Source organism: Pimephales promelas, chromosome 13, assembly GCF_988280905.1.
Source record: "Pimephales promelas chromosome 13, fPimPro1.hap1.1, whole genome shotgun sequence".
Taxonomy (NCBI): domain Eukaryota; kingdom Metazoa; phylum Chordata; class Actinopteri; order Cypriniformes; family Leuciscidae; genus Pimephales; species Pimephales promelas.
Genome location: NC_142781.1, coordinates 5,972,631 through 5,988,901, shown reverse-complemented (window position 1 = coordinate 5,988,901; position 16,271 = coordinate 5,972,631). Strand labels below are relative to the sequence as shown.

Below are 16,271 nucleotides of genomic sequence, written 5' to 3'. Positions count from 1 at the left end.
TGTTCAAATACATAACATTAGACTAACATTAGCCAGCTTATAGTATCTTGATTCAGTATGCTATTTGAGATACATTGTTTTTTTTTATTAATTTAGCAGCAGAAAAATATTCTTTATATTAGTCGTCCAATTAGTCATTAGATTAGTCGACTAATCGATAAAATAATCGCCCAAGTGAATGTGCTATCCATTAAATAAATCACACACAGTAAACAAACCCTTAAGAAAAAAAACTTTGCAATTTAGACGCGCAAACTGGGTGCCGGTGTGGTGAGACGTACAAGCTCGGGCAGATTCGGCTTGAAGTCGTTCATCCCTGACGCGGCGCCGGGCGCGCTGTTGCAAAAAAACGGCGTACACACAGCCAGCCACAGTCTTCCTGGTCTTGCGCCATATTGCGCACCCAACACGTCATTTTTGTCGTGCGCACATTCGCGCTCGTGCAGACGTGTCGAGTATAAACCAGGCTTAGTAAGTGCACGAGCTCTCCCGATTCATCTCTAGTAGTAGCAGACTCCGATCGCACCACTAACTCCGCCTCCGTTTCCCTCCTCAGCTGATATTAATATTTAAACATTCTCTATGATAAAAAATGTTTGTAAAAAAATATTTTAATAACATGGTTTTGGCGGTTGTAGAGTTATAATGATGGTGTTCAAATACATAACATTAGACTAACATTAGCCAGCTTATAGTATCTTGATTCAGTATGCTATTTATTTGAGATACATTGTTTTTTTTTTATTAATTTAGCAGCAGAAAAATATTCTTTATATTAGTCGTCCAATTAGTCATTAGATTAGTCGACTAATCGATAAAATAATCGCCCAACTAATCATTTAGTTAATAATCGTTTACCCCAGCCCTAGCATTAACTAATACACAGTAAAAAAAAAAAAATCATGATTTGTAATCACAACATTTTTTTCTTTTGTCAAATCAACTTAAATATTTTTTGTGGTTCAGATAACATAATATTTTGAGTTTCTGATGACTAAATCAATCTCCTTCATTGTATTAACTTACTTTTTCCATTTCAATGAACTTAAAATTAAGGCAACCAGGTTACGTAATTTTTTAAGTGAAACCAACAATATTTTTTTAGTGTAATGAACTGCACTTATACAGCATGTATTATTCTTTGTTAATTTCAACATTTACTCTATTAAAATCTTGTTAACATTAGTTAAAGCACTGTGAACTAACATGACCAAACAGCTGTATTTGTATTAACTAACATTAACAAAGACTAACAAATAAAGTAACAAATGTATTGCACATGGTTAGTACATGTTAGATTATATATTAATTAATGTTAACTAATGAACCTTATTGTAAAGTGTTACCATTTTGCCTGAATGTATCAAAAGAAAGCATGACCACAGATAAAAAAAAAAAAAGAATGATGGGAACTACCAAATTATGCCGAATTGCCATAAACTCACAAGGGACACCATACCCTTCATTAAAACTGACATCACAAGAGGAGGGAGGGAGATTTTGGGTGCTGCTGGAGAAGCAAATTTGGTATAAATAGAAGAATCCACTTCTGTGAACAGCAGTACCAAGGGACTTACAGGAGTTGGAAACGTACAAATCTACAGATTGGTCGGGACAGCAGCCTGACCCCCTTTGACTTCTGGAGCTCCGGCCTACTGGTGGGTACACACACTTGCCTCTACGGCTTTCTGCGGCAGCATAATGCTGGTTTGGGAGTGTGTGGTATTGCTGGAATGGGTGTGAGGAGAAGATCTTTTAGATGCGTGTCAGTGAGCTCCTGGGACAAATTTATTAAGTCTTCTGGGATGTTTTCTGAGTTATTACACATGTACTTGATGCTTTCTGTAGTCACTTGTTATTTATGTTAATGTAATACAGCATGTTTAGATGTATTAACATGCTTCTTTATAATGCTATTTTTAAATGCTATGAGAAGTCATTTCTGTGTCACTCATTTATCATTGCTCTCATTTCATAATTTCTTTACAGGCTTAGCTTCGGAAAATGGACCTCCGGGTAACAAGCATTGTCCTTCTCCTTGTGGTACTGGCTGAGGCGACCCCTGACAGATACTATCATGTGAAGAAACAGTCTTATCCTACAAAATCTCAAAGTGAGTTTACATTTGGTCCATATATACTTAATGTATTTCATAATTGTAATGTGGAACGAGTCAGAATATGTATAATGACAGTACACTAAGGGAGCTTGACGGATATAGGGTGCCTAATATATGTACATAAATGAATATCTCATTGGACGAGCCTCTTTGCAACAAACTAGATGAGATTCTGTCACTCAGGTCATTTAAGTGTACAAAAAACGTTTTCAGTCAACATTTATCAAACAACTCTTTAGATATCTAGCCCCTATTTAATTGCTTTAAGATGCATATATTGCCCAGAATACAATAACTTCAGCAAATAAAGTTATTGTGCAAACTAAGACTGCAAATACTGTTAGTTAATTACTTTTTTTAGTTGGTATACACCACAGATAATATAATGCACTACTTTAGAACATAGTAAAATCACCAAAACAGATGTAACCACTTTATACAACAGGCATACCCAAAACAACCCATACTGTGATGTTGAATTATACCATTAGTTTCTGGACAAGCATGGTTTCTTTTTAATTGTCTATTCCCTGCGTTTTCTAGATAATCAAACAATCCAATCCAACCGGTGCAGCACCTATGACTACATAGAATTAATTAAACAGCATATTTGATAACAACAACAACAAAAACTTGGGTTTTGTATCATGATGATAATCACCACATAGCATACATTTAAAAATTAAAGTTGTCTCTTGTCAATCATTCTTAAACCATAGTGGGCTGCAAATTACAAACATCATAACACACATTTTCTTTACTATATTTGCGAGGATATATCCATTGTTTTTATATCAGTTGAATGTTTTATATTGACTAACTTGATCCCTACATTTTTGGCAAAACAGTAATAATAATTTGGCCAATTTATAAGCCACTTTAACTTTAGAGACCAAGCTATTCAGACTATTCAGTGTTTAACAGGTTTCTGTATTTTACCAAGTACATTTTTGAGAAGTGAGGCCATTTGACTTCACAAGCATAGTCAAACCAATACACACACAAAACTCCATGAGAATAAATCAATTTTAAATAAACTTTAAAATGAAAACAAGTAATACACTCACTTATTTTTCTAATTAAAATATACTTCTTTTTGGTCTACAAATGTGGCAAGATCCTTAGTGAGATATAAAATTAAATGAATTGAAATGAAATAATAGCTTGTCAAATGTCAGATTTAAATCAGTACCATGCTACTGAGCCAAATGTTTATGTTAAGGAATGTCGTACAAGCAATTTTAGAATTGTTATTATATTTTTAAATGTTGTAAAGTTGTGTGTGAATTCTTATATTTTTGTCTTATTTGTAGCTGTTGCTGGTGAACCTGGTATTCCAGGTGCCCCAGGTGAACCTGGCCCCCCCGGCCCATCTGGCCCACCAGGAATGCCTGGAAAGAATGGTGTTGGACACACCGGTCCGGTTGGTCCACCTGGACCACCAGGCCCAGCAGGATACTCCTCACCTGGTAAACCTGGAAGTCCAGGTTCATCTGGAAAACCAGGTTCACCTGGATATCCAGGCGAGAAGGGACAACCAGGGCCTGCAGGACCTCAAGGTGCAAGAGGAGTGCCAGGATCCCCTGGAAGCCCTGGACCTGCTGGCCTATCTTCTGCTGGAAAGCCTGGACCACACGGTCTTCCAGGAGCAATGGGCCCACGTGGAGAAACTGGCTTAAAGGGTCATCCTGGAATTCCTGGACTGCCAGGCCAGAAAGGAGAACCTGGCCACGGTATTCCAGGGGGACCTGGTAGCCCAGGTCCAATGGGCCCTATGGGTCCTTCTGGTCAGCCCGGTCAGCCTGGAATTGGAAAACCAGGACCAAGTGGATTCCCTGGAGAGCCTGGAAAGTCAGGAATGCCAGGTAGAGATGGGTCACCAGGTCCTATGGGCATTCCAGGCCCAAAGGGTCATACAGGAGCACCTGGAATAGGAGCACCAGGAAAACCAGGCCAGAACGGCGCTCCAGGAATGCCCGGGTCAATGGGACAAAAAGGTCCTCAAGGACCAGCAGGACAGCCAGGGGCTCCAGGTATTCCAGGTATTGGCAAACCTGGATCACCTGGACTGCCAGGAGATCGTGGAGTGCCAGGAACCTCGGGTACAACAGGCCAAAAGGGAGAACCAGGGCCAATGGGTCACACAGGTCATCCAGGTGCTATTGGCCCAATTGGTCAAGCTGGTCCTCAAGGTTCCAGGGGATTCCAAGGAGAAGCAGGTCCACAGGGAGCTAAAGGTGACATTGGTATGGTTGGGGCACCAGGCCAAAGAGGTGCAAAGGGTGAGCAAGGGGCACAAGGCTTCTCGGGGAAACCTGGTATTCCAGGTGCAGCAGGTCCTCCAGGCCCAATGGGCCATATGGGACATCAAGGTTCTAAGGGCGAACCAGGATTTACCGGTGCTCCAGGTATCCCCGGTAGCAAGGGGCCACCAGGTGATAAGGGACATCCAGGACTTCAGGGGCAACCAGGTGGAAGGGGTGAAAATGGTATCCCTGGAGCAAGAGGAGCAACAGGTCCAGTAGGACCTTCTGGTCCACCAGGGCTTAAGGGTCACCCAGGACTTCCAGGCCCCCCTGGCCCTGCAGGGCTCACATCCAAGGGAATTTCTGGACCTCAGGGTCCTCCTGGTGTCCCTGGTGCCAGGGGTCATGATGGTCACCCGGGTAAACCAGGACCTCCTGGGGCACCTGGCCCCCCAGGTGAGATTGTTTACCACCACGAGAAAAGCATGCCAATTAAATCCCACGAGATGGTAATGCCTGTTAGTCACGAGGTGATGAAGGCACCCATGTCAGCATTCACAGCTCTTCTTACCACAGCTTATCCTAATGCTGGAACACCAATTGCATTCAACCAAATTGTATACAATGGAGAGAACCACTATGATCCTAACACTGGCATATTCACCTGTCAGGTTCCAGGACTTTACTACTTTTCTTTCCATATGCATGTCAATGGAGCAAATGCATTGGTAGCACTTTACAAGAACAGCGAGCCAGTCATGTTCTCTTACGATGAGTACAACAAAGGTTTCCTTGACCAGATGTCTGGCAGTTCTGTCCTCATGCTGGATTCCCATGACACAGTGTACATCCAGGTTCCCGATGACCAGTCCAATGGCATTTATGCTGATGAAAATGTTCACTGTTCTTTCTCTGGCTTCTTGATTGCCACAACGTGATAAACTCACTCAAGAAAACCTCAATCTTTCTAATTCAAAAAGTGTCTGCATTTATACTCATTTTCATGTTTCCCTGAGATAATGTCATGCAGAGTAGAAAATGAAGACTGATTTAGAAATATTGTCTGTAGCTTGTTGATCTAAAGAAGACCTTGTATGAAAATATTTTGATGATGTCAATGATTAAGGAACACCAATAAAAATTATCCAAGAAATTAGAAAACAGACCTATTGCATTTGCCAAGAACCTGAACTGATGGTCATGTATTGAATTTGGCTATGTGTATGACTTTTTCCCGAGCCCACATTTTAGCATAAGTTTCCTGTGTTGAGTATGCTTTGAAGACACATACTCTTTAAGACAAATTAAGTGAGCCAGGTTTTGAATTAAATGGATTTCAAAGTGAATAATTATGAGTCATTGTTTTTTTCCTTTTAACACTGTAATGTCACAAGGTGTGCATCATTATAATCAACACAAATAAAGTTTCAGTGCCAGTGTTGCTGTTTGTGTTTGACTGCAGCAAGGTTAAAGTTTTCACAAAGAAAGTGCTACGGTGGCCGAGAGAGCTCACCGCGCTGCAACCTGATGAAGACGAACGCAAATACAAAAAAACGTGTGCAACTATAAAAACGCGTGCAAATACAAAAAAACATCCGCAAATTAAGAAAAACATCTTCATCAGTTCCACAACACACGTGTGCTCCAAGTACTCACAACACCACCAAATACAGAAACGCGCTGCAAATAACACGGTCCACAACGGAAATGTTTCCGGGGAACCAAATAAGTGACGGACCCGACTGGAAACACAGGACGTGCTTACAGTAAAAAACCTTTATTGACAAGAATCAAAGCCTATATTTTTTTTATAAATAAACTATACTATTAAAATAATATTGTATATATAAATAATATTATACTATTATATTTTTTTATAGTTCGTCTATACTCCTTGCTTACTCAAAATTCCACTTTGTTTTATTTAATTTCTTTTGACTTTTCCCCCGCAAAACACCAAGATTCAAACTACTATGACATACAACTTGTGTACAATATACAACATGTGTTAACAATATGTTCAATGTCATCACAATACAAATGAGAAAAGAACAATGATCTGAAAACTAAAGTAAATAAATAAAAAAAGATCTAGAAGAACATGAAGGCAAGATATTAATCTATACATCAGTTATACATCAGTTATACAAATAGTTTCATTTTATGTTTAAATTTTCATAAGAAAAGTTTCCTAAAAATGTTAGGTAATGTAAGGCACTGACATACAGATATATAAAACGGATATTTTAACAGATTTTTATAAAGTAAAAATAAAAAATAAATTATTTATTTGCAACCGTTATGTTAATCATTATATTTCTGTCGTCAGAACAGCTATACAGCTGATGGACAAAGTGCTGTGTTGTTACGTTGTCTGTTGTTGCTCCCTTCATCAAGTTCCAAACGGCTACATAAATGACACACTAGGTGTCATGCTCACGCCAAATTCCCACTTGAAGAGCTTTGCCGTCTGCCCTTTGAAGGGAGTAGGGCATAGGGAAGCTCACGAGCAGTAAGCAAGTCCCAGTTGGGTCCGTCACTTATTTGGTTCCCCGGAAACATTTCCGTTGTGGACCGTGTTATTTGCAGCGCGTTTCTGTATTTGGTTGTGTTGTGAGTACTTGGAGCACACGTGTGTTGTGGAACTGATGAAGATGTTTTTCTTAATTTGCGGATGGTTTTTTTTTTTTTTGTATTTGCACGCGTTGTTATAGTTGCACACGTTTTTTTTGTATTTGCATTCGTCTTCATCAGGTTCCAGCTTGGTGAGCTCTCTCGGCCACCGTAAAGTGCTTACATTGACCTTATCTTTATACAAGATAAGCAACAATATTTTAGGCTAACTTCAATTTTTTATTCTGATAGCAAATAGAACCTATTATAATCAATGATGCTATCTACACTGGATGAGACGCAGACCAACATGACAAATTCCCAACTGTAAACTGATGCCCCGTTTTATTTCTGATAAACTTCAAGCGTTTGCACTACTTCTGACACAAGTAGATATGCAACGGTCGCTTCGTCACGTCTGGTGTAGACATGGTGTAAGACCTTTATAGATATTATACAATATCACAATTAAATTACACTTTAAAATGCTGATTACAAATAATAAGAGGGTATAAGAGAGTTTTTTCTACATACCCCGAAATGCAGATGTGTTGTAATTATGGTCAATTGCAGCAACAATGTCTTTCCACAAGTCAGATGTGATTTCGACTCCTTGCTAGGGTTAAAAATAAATAATAAAAAAAACAATTAATTAATTATAAATGAAAACATTAACGACCTACATTTTTGTTATACAATTTAACATTCACAATACAGCTAAATTAACAAATGCTGCTCCTAATTTGAAATAGAAATACAGCATTTTTGAAAAGCACAGAATTAATTAAATTAGTTTTACCTTATGCAACATATCCACCACTCTTGCACAAAGAAGGGCACCAGGGAGGTCAAAATAGTTGTCATAAAAATAGTATTTTGCTGCAACAAATGAGTGAACTATATCACATATTTAGGTAAAGAAAGACAGATATTTGAAAATATGATAAAACACTGAAAAACTGCAATTGATAATAAATAATAATAATACAATATACAGTATTATAAGCGAACTATTGTTATATTGTCATCAGAAATGATCAAATTAACTAGCTGAAAAAAAGCTGCCTTACCAGATCGTGTGTACGAGGTATTAAGGCTATTAAAATGCTTCCATTCTCTTTTTGGACCATAATGCTTTATGATCTCATCAGTACTCAAGTTTTTAGTGCCATGAGTTGCCCTACAAAAAAAAAAAAACGTGTTTAAAATAGATTAACAGCTTAATTTAAAGGGTTAGCATTTAGATATTTTAATAATACAAATGACCCCTTTTTTCTTTATAAAAAACAAGCTATAAAATGTACTGCTGAGTAATCATTCAAATACATACGCCATATTTAAATTAACTCACCGCAAGACAGTGCCATCCTCTGCCAGCTTGACCAGGTTCCCCTCCTCAAGGTCCACCACAAGACCTTTAAAACTGGTCACATGACAACAGGAAACTATATTTGTGTACTAGAGAGGCAAACAAGCTCATACAAGGGTAACAACTTATTTGTTTGGAAACAAACAGCTTACTTAACCCTTATGCTGCATTAGGGACATTTTTGGTCTTTTGCAGTTTAATTTCTTTGACCATTTTGGCTGTTTTAATGCAAATGGTATGAAATTTGGCAAAATTGTGACTTTTTGGATACATGTAAAAAATGTGATCCCATTTTGCAAAATATGTATAACACACACTGTGTAGATCAAATAGTAACACTCAGCACCATAAAGACCAAAAATGGCCCATTGAAACCCATTAAAACGTTGTTTAAATCTGAGGCTGTCAGTAATACATGAAACATGATTTTTGCACAAACATCCTTTCATTTTGAAGCAAAAGCATTATATTTGCATTATATAGTGTATTCCACCAGATGACGTCACTACATATTTATTCCCTATGGGTGGAAATGCACCTTATTTTAGGCAATAGGCAATGTTTAATAGGTGGCCATTTTTGGTCTCTAACGCGGTAAGTGGGATTTTTTGCAAAGTGGGACTGTGATAATCCAAATCTAAAGTTTTCTCTTTGCATTTAGTTTATTGAAAATAATTGAATTTTTGTGTTTTTTCCTCTTAAACAAATCGATGGTTTCGCCAACAAAACTGGTAATTAAAGGGTTAAAATCCTGAAATTGAATACATTTTTGGTAGTTATGATGAGGACTGATGCTGGTTAAAAGATTTAACTTGGTAAAAGTGGAAAATAATAATAATAATATATAATATTTTAGGCAATGTTTACGATGTGGCCCTTTTTGGTCCTTAATGCACTCAACGGTGTTAAAAATCTAATGCAGCACAAGGGTTAAACGACAAGATTATGGATATTAATACCCATTTCATACAATTTACAAGAATACCTGCTTGAAACAAGAATCAATTTGTTCGTATTTTAATTTTGAACATAAGCCATGTTCATTAAATTTCCAGTCTACACAGTTTAAATGGTGCTGACCATATGAAAAAAGGGCAAACGGTCATTATAAATTGTCATGATTCAGATCATTTTTTAGATCCTCTGACTTTCAGAATAAGAAATCACTAGGGGTCAAAAGGGTGAGACTGTTATCCATGAGGAAATACTTTACTGGGAAATTCTTGCTTGAGCATTCGGTCTATATAAGGGTCGCATCTTGTGATATCACGTCCTGTTTTTGGTTTGTTTACATGTCTTTGGTCCATCTTGCATTCATATTTCAGTCGAACCGCACCAAAGTTCGTCTGAAAGCATCGTCTTGTTTGGTGTGCTCCAGACCAGGGTTCAGATCGATGAGTTCACACTTATTCAAACGAACCGGACTAACAGAGCAATCGCACCAGGGTTTGTTTTAATCCAACCGGACATGACAAGTGTCAATTCACTGGTTCGTATTTGTTTTCATACATTTACAATAACATTACATAACTTACTTCATATTTTTATAATAACAAATATTCTTTTTAAAGCACTCACATTTTTTTTCTTCATGTAACAGTCTTAAGTGTAGTTAACATCCAGCTTTATGCTGCCGTTTAATGTATACATAGTATTTAGCATTTCCATATTCAAAATAATAATTAATAAAGTTATCAAAGAAAAAAAAAATTCCCTCATTGCTGAATACAGATGCACAATTTCATGTGGGATTTCCCCCTTTCTGCTCAATGTATCCCTGCCTCTGCTTAATTATTTTTAATAATTAAAAATTATTAAGGGGGGATAAATTTATCCCAAAGTGAGACCGATCAGAAAACTTATCATGGATCCGTGATTTGATAAAAGTCAATTGTAGTTTTAAATGCGCTACTTTGACTGACTCTGATATAGCTGCCGCTCTGCACGAGTCTGCAGACTTGCTCAATGTCCTGATCTGATTGGTTACACCTCACGTATAATGGCCTATAAACACTTGCGAGATGGTTGCATGTCCACGCTCGGCTGTGAAGCTGTGTGTAAAAGGAAGGCAGCATTTTCAGAATAAACGTCACAATCTGATTATCTGTTTCTATGACAAGCAGAGGTAGTGTGCAAGTCACTGAGAATGGCCGATTTCAATGTTAAATCAATGTAAAGACGCGTTTCCGCGCATCTCTTTTCTTTCATTTTTAACATTAGCCTATTATTTTAACTTAATAGCAGCGGTAAAACTGTTTCTATGATGGTTTAACTTTGCAATCAATAAATTAGCCTCACTCTATTAATCTATAAATTTAATTCTTGCATGTTTTTCGTTGTGCATGATCACAGTTCATATACATGTGTGGGAAGCTATTAGAGTAAAAATATTGTGTTAGGATACCTCATGCGTTAATAAGATTTTTTTCCCCTGCAAATGCAGTGATGAAGTTCATGTTCTCATGTTTCTGTATCCACAAGTTTCCGAGGGGCGCTCCTGTAAAAAATAAAGTGGGTGAAACTTCCGGTGACGCGGCGGAAGTAGCATTCCAATGGTATTTTGTGTGTTAGTTAGCGAAGAGGCTAGCTGTTTTTCGGAGAATTATTTTACTATTTAAAGACGCAAATCTTTATGAGAGATGTCGTTACGGAGCTCAGGGACAACATGTGCTGTTCGCGGTTGTATGTATAACCGGACTAAACTAATTCAGTGGCTTAAACGTGATTGTTTTGAACATAAGCTGAAAACGAAATCAGAGTGATCCTCCCAGAGCCTGTCTCTGATCCTGCCAACGACTGTAGTTTCCATCACCTCCCAAAACACGACGAATCTTCCTGTGTACATTTGTTTAAATTCTTAATATTCTATAAACTCTCTCAGCATGTGATTGGCTGTTCTCTACTGATGTTACACCTAAACTCAGGATCAAAGCCTGTGTTGACAGAATACCAAATGTGCCAGTTAATATATTCAAGCAGCACATTCATTTATAATTTTGAATAAACTCCAAAGCACAATGACTAAGTGTGTATTTTTTATTTTAATTGTTTGTCAGCTCACACAACTGTCTGTCACCATGCCTTGATGAGTATTGATTATTAATAATGTTATTATAATACTCCCAATCAACTACTGCGGAGGGTAAAGGTACTGTTATTTCACCCTTTTGAATTTCGTTGAGGTTGTGTTCCCACATTGTTATCTAGTTTGGATCGCTATAACTTGAATGACTGTCAACTGTTGAATGAGCGAGTGTGAAGTATGTCAAGTTGCGCTTTGTTTACTTCCAACCGGAAGTCGCGCCCACTTTTGACGCAAGGCCTCATGGGGCGTAGGAAACTTGTGGATAAATTTCTGTGCGAATTTGTGAAAACGGTGACCACATCATCCGCATGCGTATTACGTGTTCAGTCTATACATAGTTCCCACAGGCAAAAAAATTGTCACGTGACCTCCCCGGAGACGCCATCTTTGAGGGCAAAACCGCTGTGTTTACCATAGGCGATTACAACGTTTTATCAGAGAATGTCGTTTTACAAACAAATATTTATGTCTGTTTATATTGTTATGCAAATCATAAAAAGACAGTGTAATAGATTATAAAGAGACTATTAAAACAAGACATAGAGAGGTACAATGCGAAAATTTCATTCATAATGTATCCTTATGCAACAAAAGAAGCACTGAGCACCGATTATGCAACTTTGCCTCAGATACAGTATTTTCATGTGTACAATTATCTGGTATTGGTGAGGAGTTTACACATGTGAGCAATTCCAAGCCTGGAAATCACTGGAGGTGTACGATCAGATTGACGTGGGGTTGGTTTGGTGGCGTTTGCTCAAGTGCAATCAATGGAAAAGTAACTTAAGTCATCATAGCGAAGTAGCATGATGCTAATCTGTCTATTAAAAAGCCATAGCCTGCACAACTTAATTCCTATGTTCCCCAGTCACCGGTGATTTCTGTAATATGCATGTACTTGCGGGCGTCATGGTTCGGTGCATGAATATTAAAATAAATAACTCGCGTGCAATTTAATTAATGTAATGAGGAACTACATTATACGCGGGATCTTTAGGGACATAATCTGAGATTGCAATGCTGGAATGTGAGATCAAACAGTGGAAACAATGTTGTTTTGTATGTTTTTAATACCTCGTCATTTTTGGTCATACAGGACATTATTCAAACTGCAATGTGTTAACTTATATTTATTTACACTCGCAATAAAACACAACATTGTGCTTTTGTCAAACAAATTCTTGCGTGTTTTGAGTGAGTTTCTCTTCCGTTTATGCTCGCCAGCCATAATCTCCGTCGTTGTTCGGACAAAAGCTTAGTCTTCTCACATCCATATGGAGTCTAATGACGGGTATAGTGTAAAATCCCGATTTAACTGAACCTCCGGAACGATTTTATCATCCATTGACTCAGCAGGAGATGACCATTTTCACTTTATAGCACGAAACTCATTTCACTTCGTTCAACTCGTATTGCTTCTTCTTATGTTTTGCCCTAAGCAATGGCGCCGGGTCGGCAAATGCCCGTATGTTGTGACGTCATGTGGGAACTATGTATTGGCACGTAGTGATTCTATACAAAGTGACATCGCCAACTACTGGCCTGGCATGAATAACACAGCATTTCTTGTCATTTCCACAGATCCATGTGAACGGGGCTTGTTTTGCGCAATACACAAGAGATAATGCACATTCATCAGATTGTTATCTCAGAATAAACCCCGACAGGGTGATCATGTCTTTCCATCAGCCTGAAGGAGTTCATTCTGATATAGCTAACAATCGGCTGGATGTACATTATCCTGCTTGTTACACGGCTACTTGCCACATAAGTAAATAATTAGACAAGAAATATAGATCTGAGTCAAAATATTTTATTAACTTATTAAACACATAGCTTCAGTGGAGAGAGCAGTTTCAGTGCAGCAAGTCCAAAGTACACGGACATTTAAGGGATGCGGTGTTTAAGGGATACCACTTATTACATGATATTTCACCACAGAAATAATTATGCTGATAACTATTGATTTGAGATTAAACCGTTTTAAAACCTGTTTTAAAGGGATAGTTCACTTTGAAATTAATTTTTGATATGTTTGATCTTACCTCAAGGGCATCCAAGATGTTAGTGTCTTTGTTTCCACTGTATTTTCAAATTTGACATTTTTCAGTCAAACCGTTGTTGTCTATCAGTCATATAATGGAGACTAAGGGGGTCCACCAAAAAGCATGCACAGAGAAGTCCAAATTAAACATGATTTAATGACTCGTAATGCAAGTACACATTGATGGCCTAAGACACGAAACGAGCGGTTTGTGTGAGAAAACGCAAAGTATTTATATCGTTTTTACCTCGTGTAATCACAGTGACATCCAAGTAATCTGAATCAGTTGTGCAATGTCCAACTGAACCGAACTGAATCAGTTCAATGTTACGCCGGAAGTGATCGCGTGCGTGTGACGTCACTCAATATTTACACGGAGATTTCGGAAGTTTTACCTTTTACTAAACATATTTAGATATACAGAAATCGTCTTTCATTGCGGTTTCCCGTATATCTAAATATGTTTAGTGAAAGGTAAAACTTACGAAATCTGTGTATAAACAAAGAGTGACGTAGGTGTGCAAACGATCACTTCCGGCACATGCGCAGACCGAAGCGCCCGGGCGTCAGATCATTTTGTCATGGCTATGATTACAAGAGGTAAACACGATATAAATACTGTTCGTTTTCTCACACAAACCGCTCGTTTCGTGTCTTAGGCCATCAATGTGTACTTACATTTATGAGTCATTAAATCATGTTTAATTTGACTTCTCTGTGCATGCTTTTTGATGGACCCCCTTAGCCTCCAGTGTATGACTGATAGACAACAACGGTTTGACTGAAAAATGTCAAAATTGAAAATACTGTGGAAACAAAGACACTAACATCTTGGATGCCCTTGAGGTAAGCTAAAAGATATCAAAAATTAATTTCAAAGTGAACTATCCCTTTAATCTTATAAGATTTATATAAATAAATAATCCAACAGTGTACAACAATAGTTACAAAACGGCAGCAGCTGCGTTTGTGAACAAGTCCACCATAACAGATGACAATTAGTTTTGAGTTTTAATATTTTATTAGGTCACCAAACGCAAAACTTCCACAAAGGAAAAAAACGTTCCTAAGAAACTAATGAGCTCATGATCTGAATCAGGTGTGTGTGTGAGAGAGAGAGAGAATATATGCGAGTGTCAGTATGTTTGCACGCGTGTAATAGTAGTAAATGTATCATTGTTAAGCCATGGGCATTTAAACCATGGTTTCATGCAGGTATTCCTGGCCATTTTAATGATGACTGACTTTCTGTGTGTGTATTGCTGAAATAACTCACCAGAAATCCCAATCGGCAGGTGTCATATTAAGTAGATCTTTATCATATCCCTTGTGCTCCACAAGATACCCTGCAAAACTCTCATAGATCAGCTGCACACAGACAGAAGGAGAAATATATGTAATTAATTACAGTGACATGAAGATGTCAGGCCTAACCATAACTGAATCATCATCTCGAGCCAGTATAGGTAAACTACACGTCAGATGCGATGCATGAACGTCCTCCTAGAATGACAGATAAAGTAGACAGTCCTCCGTGTGTTTTAACGAGGCCTGCGGACAGATCGATGTTTTAGATCCGACTGTTCCAAACCGAACACACAGCCTGTTTCCGATAACCATGTGTCAGCCATATTCTGCGTGTAAGCTCGGTTGTGTGATGATATGCATGATGATGCCAGCAGCACGACTCACCCTGGAGGTCTCCTTCAGATAGTATCGACAGAGCGTGTGGTCCAAATCAAAGCCGATCACATCACAGTCCGACAGCGAGAAGTATTCGCTCATTGTACAGCCTGTAGAGGGAACGGCTATGAGAACTGTAAGATTACAGAATCGCGATGACTTCCAGCTGTCGATGCAGCTCGCTCGGTGGCGGCAGTCTGCAATGTATTTGTGTGTTCTGCAACACGTGGGACAGCGGCGACAACAGTGTCACAAAAGGCAAGCCGCGTTTAGAAACGGCTCACAGAACGCGTACCGGCATTTATCGCGGAAACACTCCGGTGCCGGTTACAACATTGCATATGAACAACGAATCTTTGTGTATCTTGCTTGCTTACACAAGACACGAACGTATGAATATCTGAATATTCGCGCATTTCCGGGTGTTGTTACCGTAATAACGTGAACAAAATGGAACGTCACTTTTAATTATTGAACATTTGTCAGTTATGCATGGATGAAGCTGTAGATTGTAAAATAAAATAAAAATCATTATTATTTGGAATAAAATGCTGTGGGTTTTCCACTCACTGATTAGAAAAGCAAAGTGTTTTCCAGGTAAACCCTATATTATGAGGACAAAATGTCCCCACAAAGACGGCAGCATCAGAAACCCTTGGGGACATTTTTTGGTCCCCATGAGGAAGCAAGCTTATAAATCATACATAATTGAGCATTAAGCCCTGCAGTGTGAACGTAGCCTAAGTGATTTTTTTTTGAAAATGTAGAAAGTTTGATGTGATGGGTAGGGTTAGTGTATATGGGATAGAATACAGTTTGAACAGTATAATCACGTCAAGTCACCTTTATTTATATAATGTGATGCCATTGATATGTGCATGGGTTTGTATAGTATTAAGGTATTAAGATCGCATTAAAACATACGGCTGAGGTCAACAGTGATGTCAGGCCTAATAAAATTTAGCGTCATTAAAAAAGATCCCCCTCTGGACATACCAATATTTTACATTTTTGTGATCTACTACAAATGCAAACACTGTAGCACATCTGTTTGAGCTTATACATTCACTAGTTGGTTAAAAGTAATTGCATTTTTGATCCAAGATGGCTGC

General features: G+C 38.2%; 2 protein-coding genes across 4 annotated transcripts in view; one reads left to right on the top strand and one right to left on the bottom strand.

Moving 5' to 3' along the window:
- nt5dc1 (5'-nucleotidase domain containing 1) overlaps positions 1–15,581 on the bottom strand; it is an 88,606-nt gene extending 73,025 nt beyond the window's left edge. For all 3 annotated transcript variants that reach the window (XM_089118381.1, XM_089118382.1, XM_089118383.1), the window contains exons 1-6: positions 15,169–15,581; positions 14,753–14,844; positions 8,330–8,401; positions 8,049–8,158; positions 7,778–7,857; positions 7,513–7,594 (exon numbers count right to left, since the gene is read on the bottom strand). In XM_089118381.1, coding sequence (XP_088974507.1) covers positions 7,513–7,594; positions 7,778–7,857; positions 8,049–8,158; positions 8,330–8,401; positions 14,753–14,844; positions 15,169–15,261 — 529 coding nt within the window. In that variant the 5' untranslated portion in view covers positions 15,262–15,581. The remainder of the gene's footprint in view (positions 1–7,512; positions 7,595–7,777; positions 7,858–8,048; positions 8,159–8,329; positions 8,402–14,752; positions 14,845–15,168) is intronic.
- Positions 1,569–5,801, top strand: col10a1b (collagen, type X, alpha 1b). The gene is made up of 3 exons (XM_039689955.2): positions 1,569–1,658; positions 1,990–2,113; positions 3,433–5,801. Exons 2-3 carry the CDS (start codon positions 2,005–2,007, stop codon positions 5,301–5,303), a joined length of 1,980 nt encoding a protein of 659 aa, XP_039545889.2. The 5' UTR covers positions 1,569–1,658; positions 1,990–2,004; the 3' UTR covers positions 5,304–5,801.
- Positions 15,582–16,271: the final 690 nt, after the last annotated feature.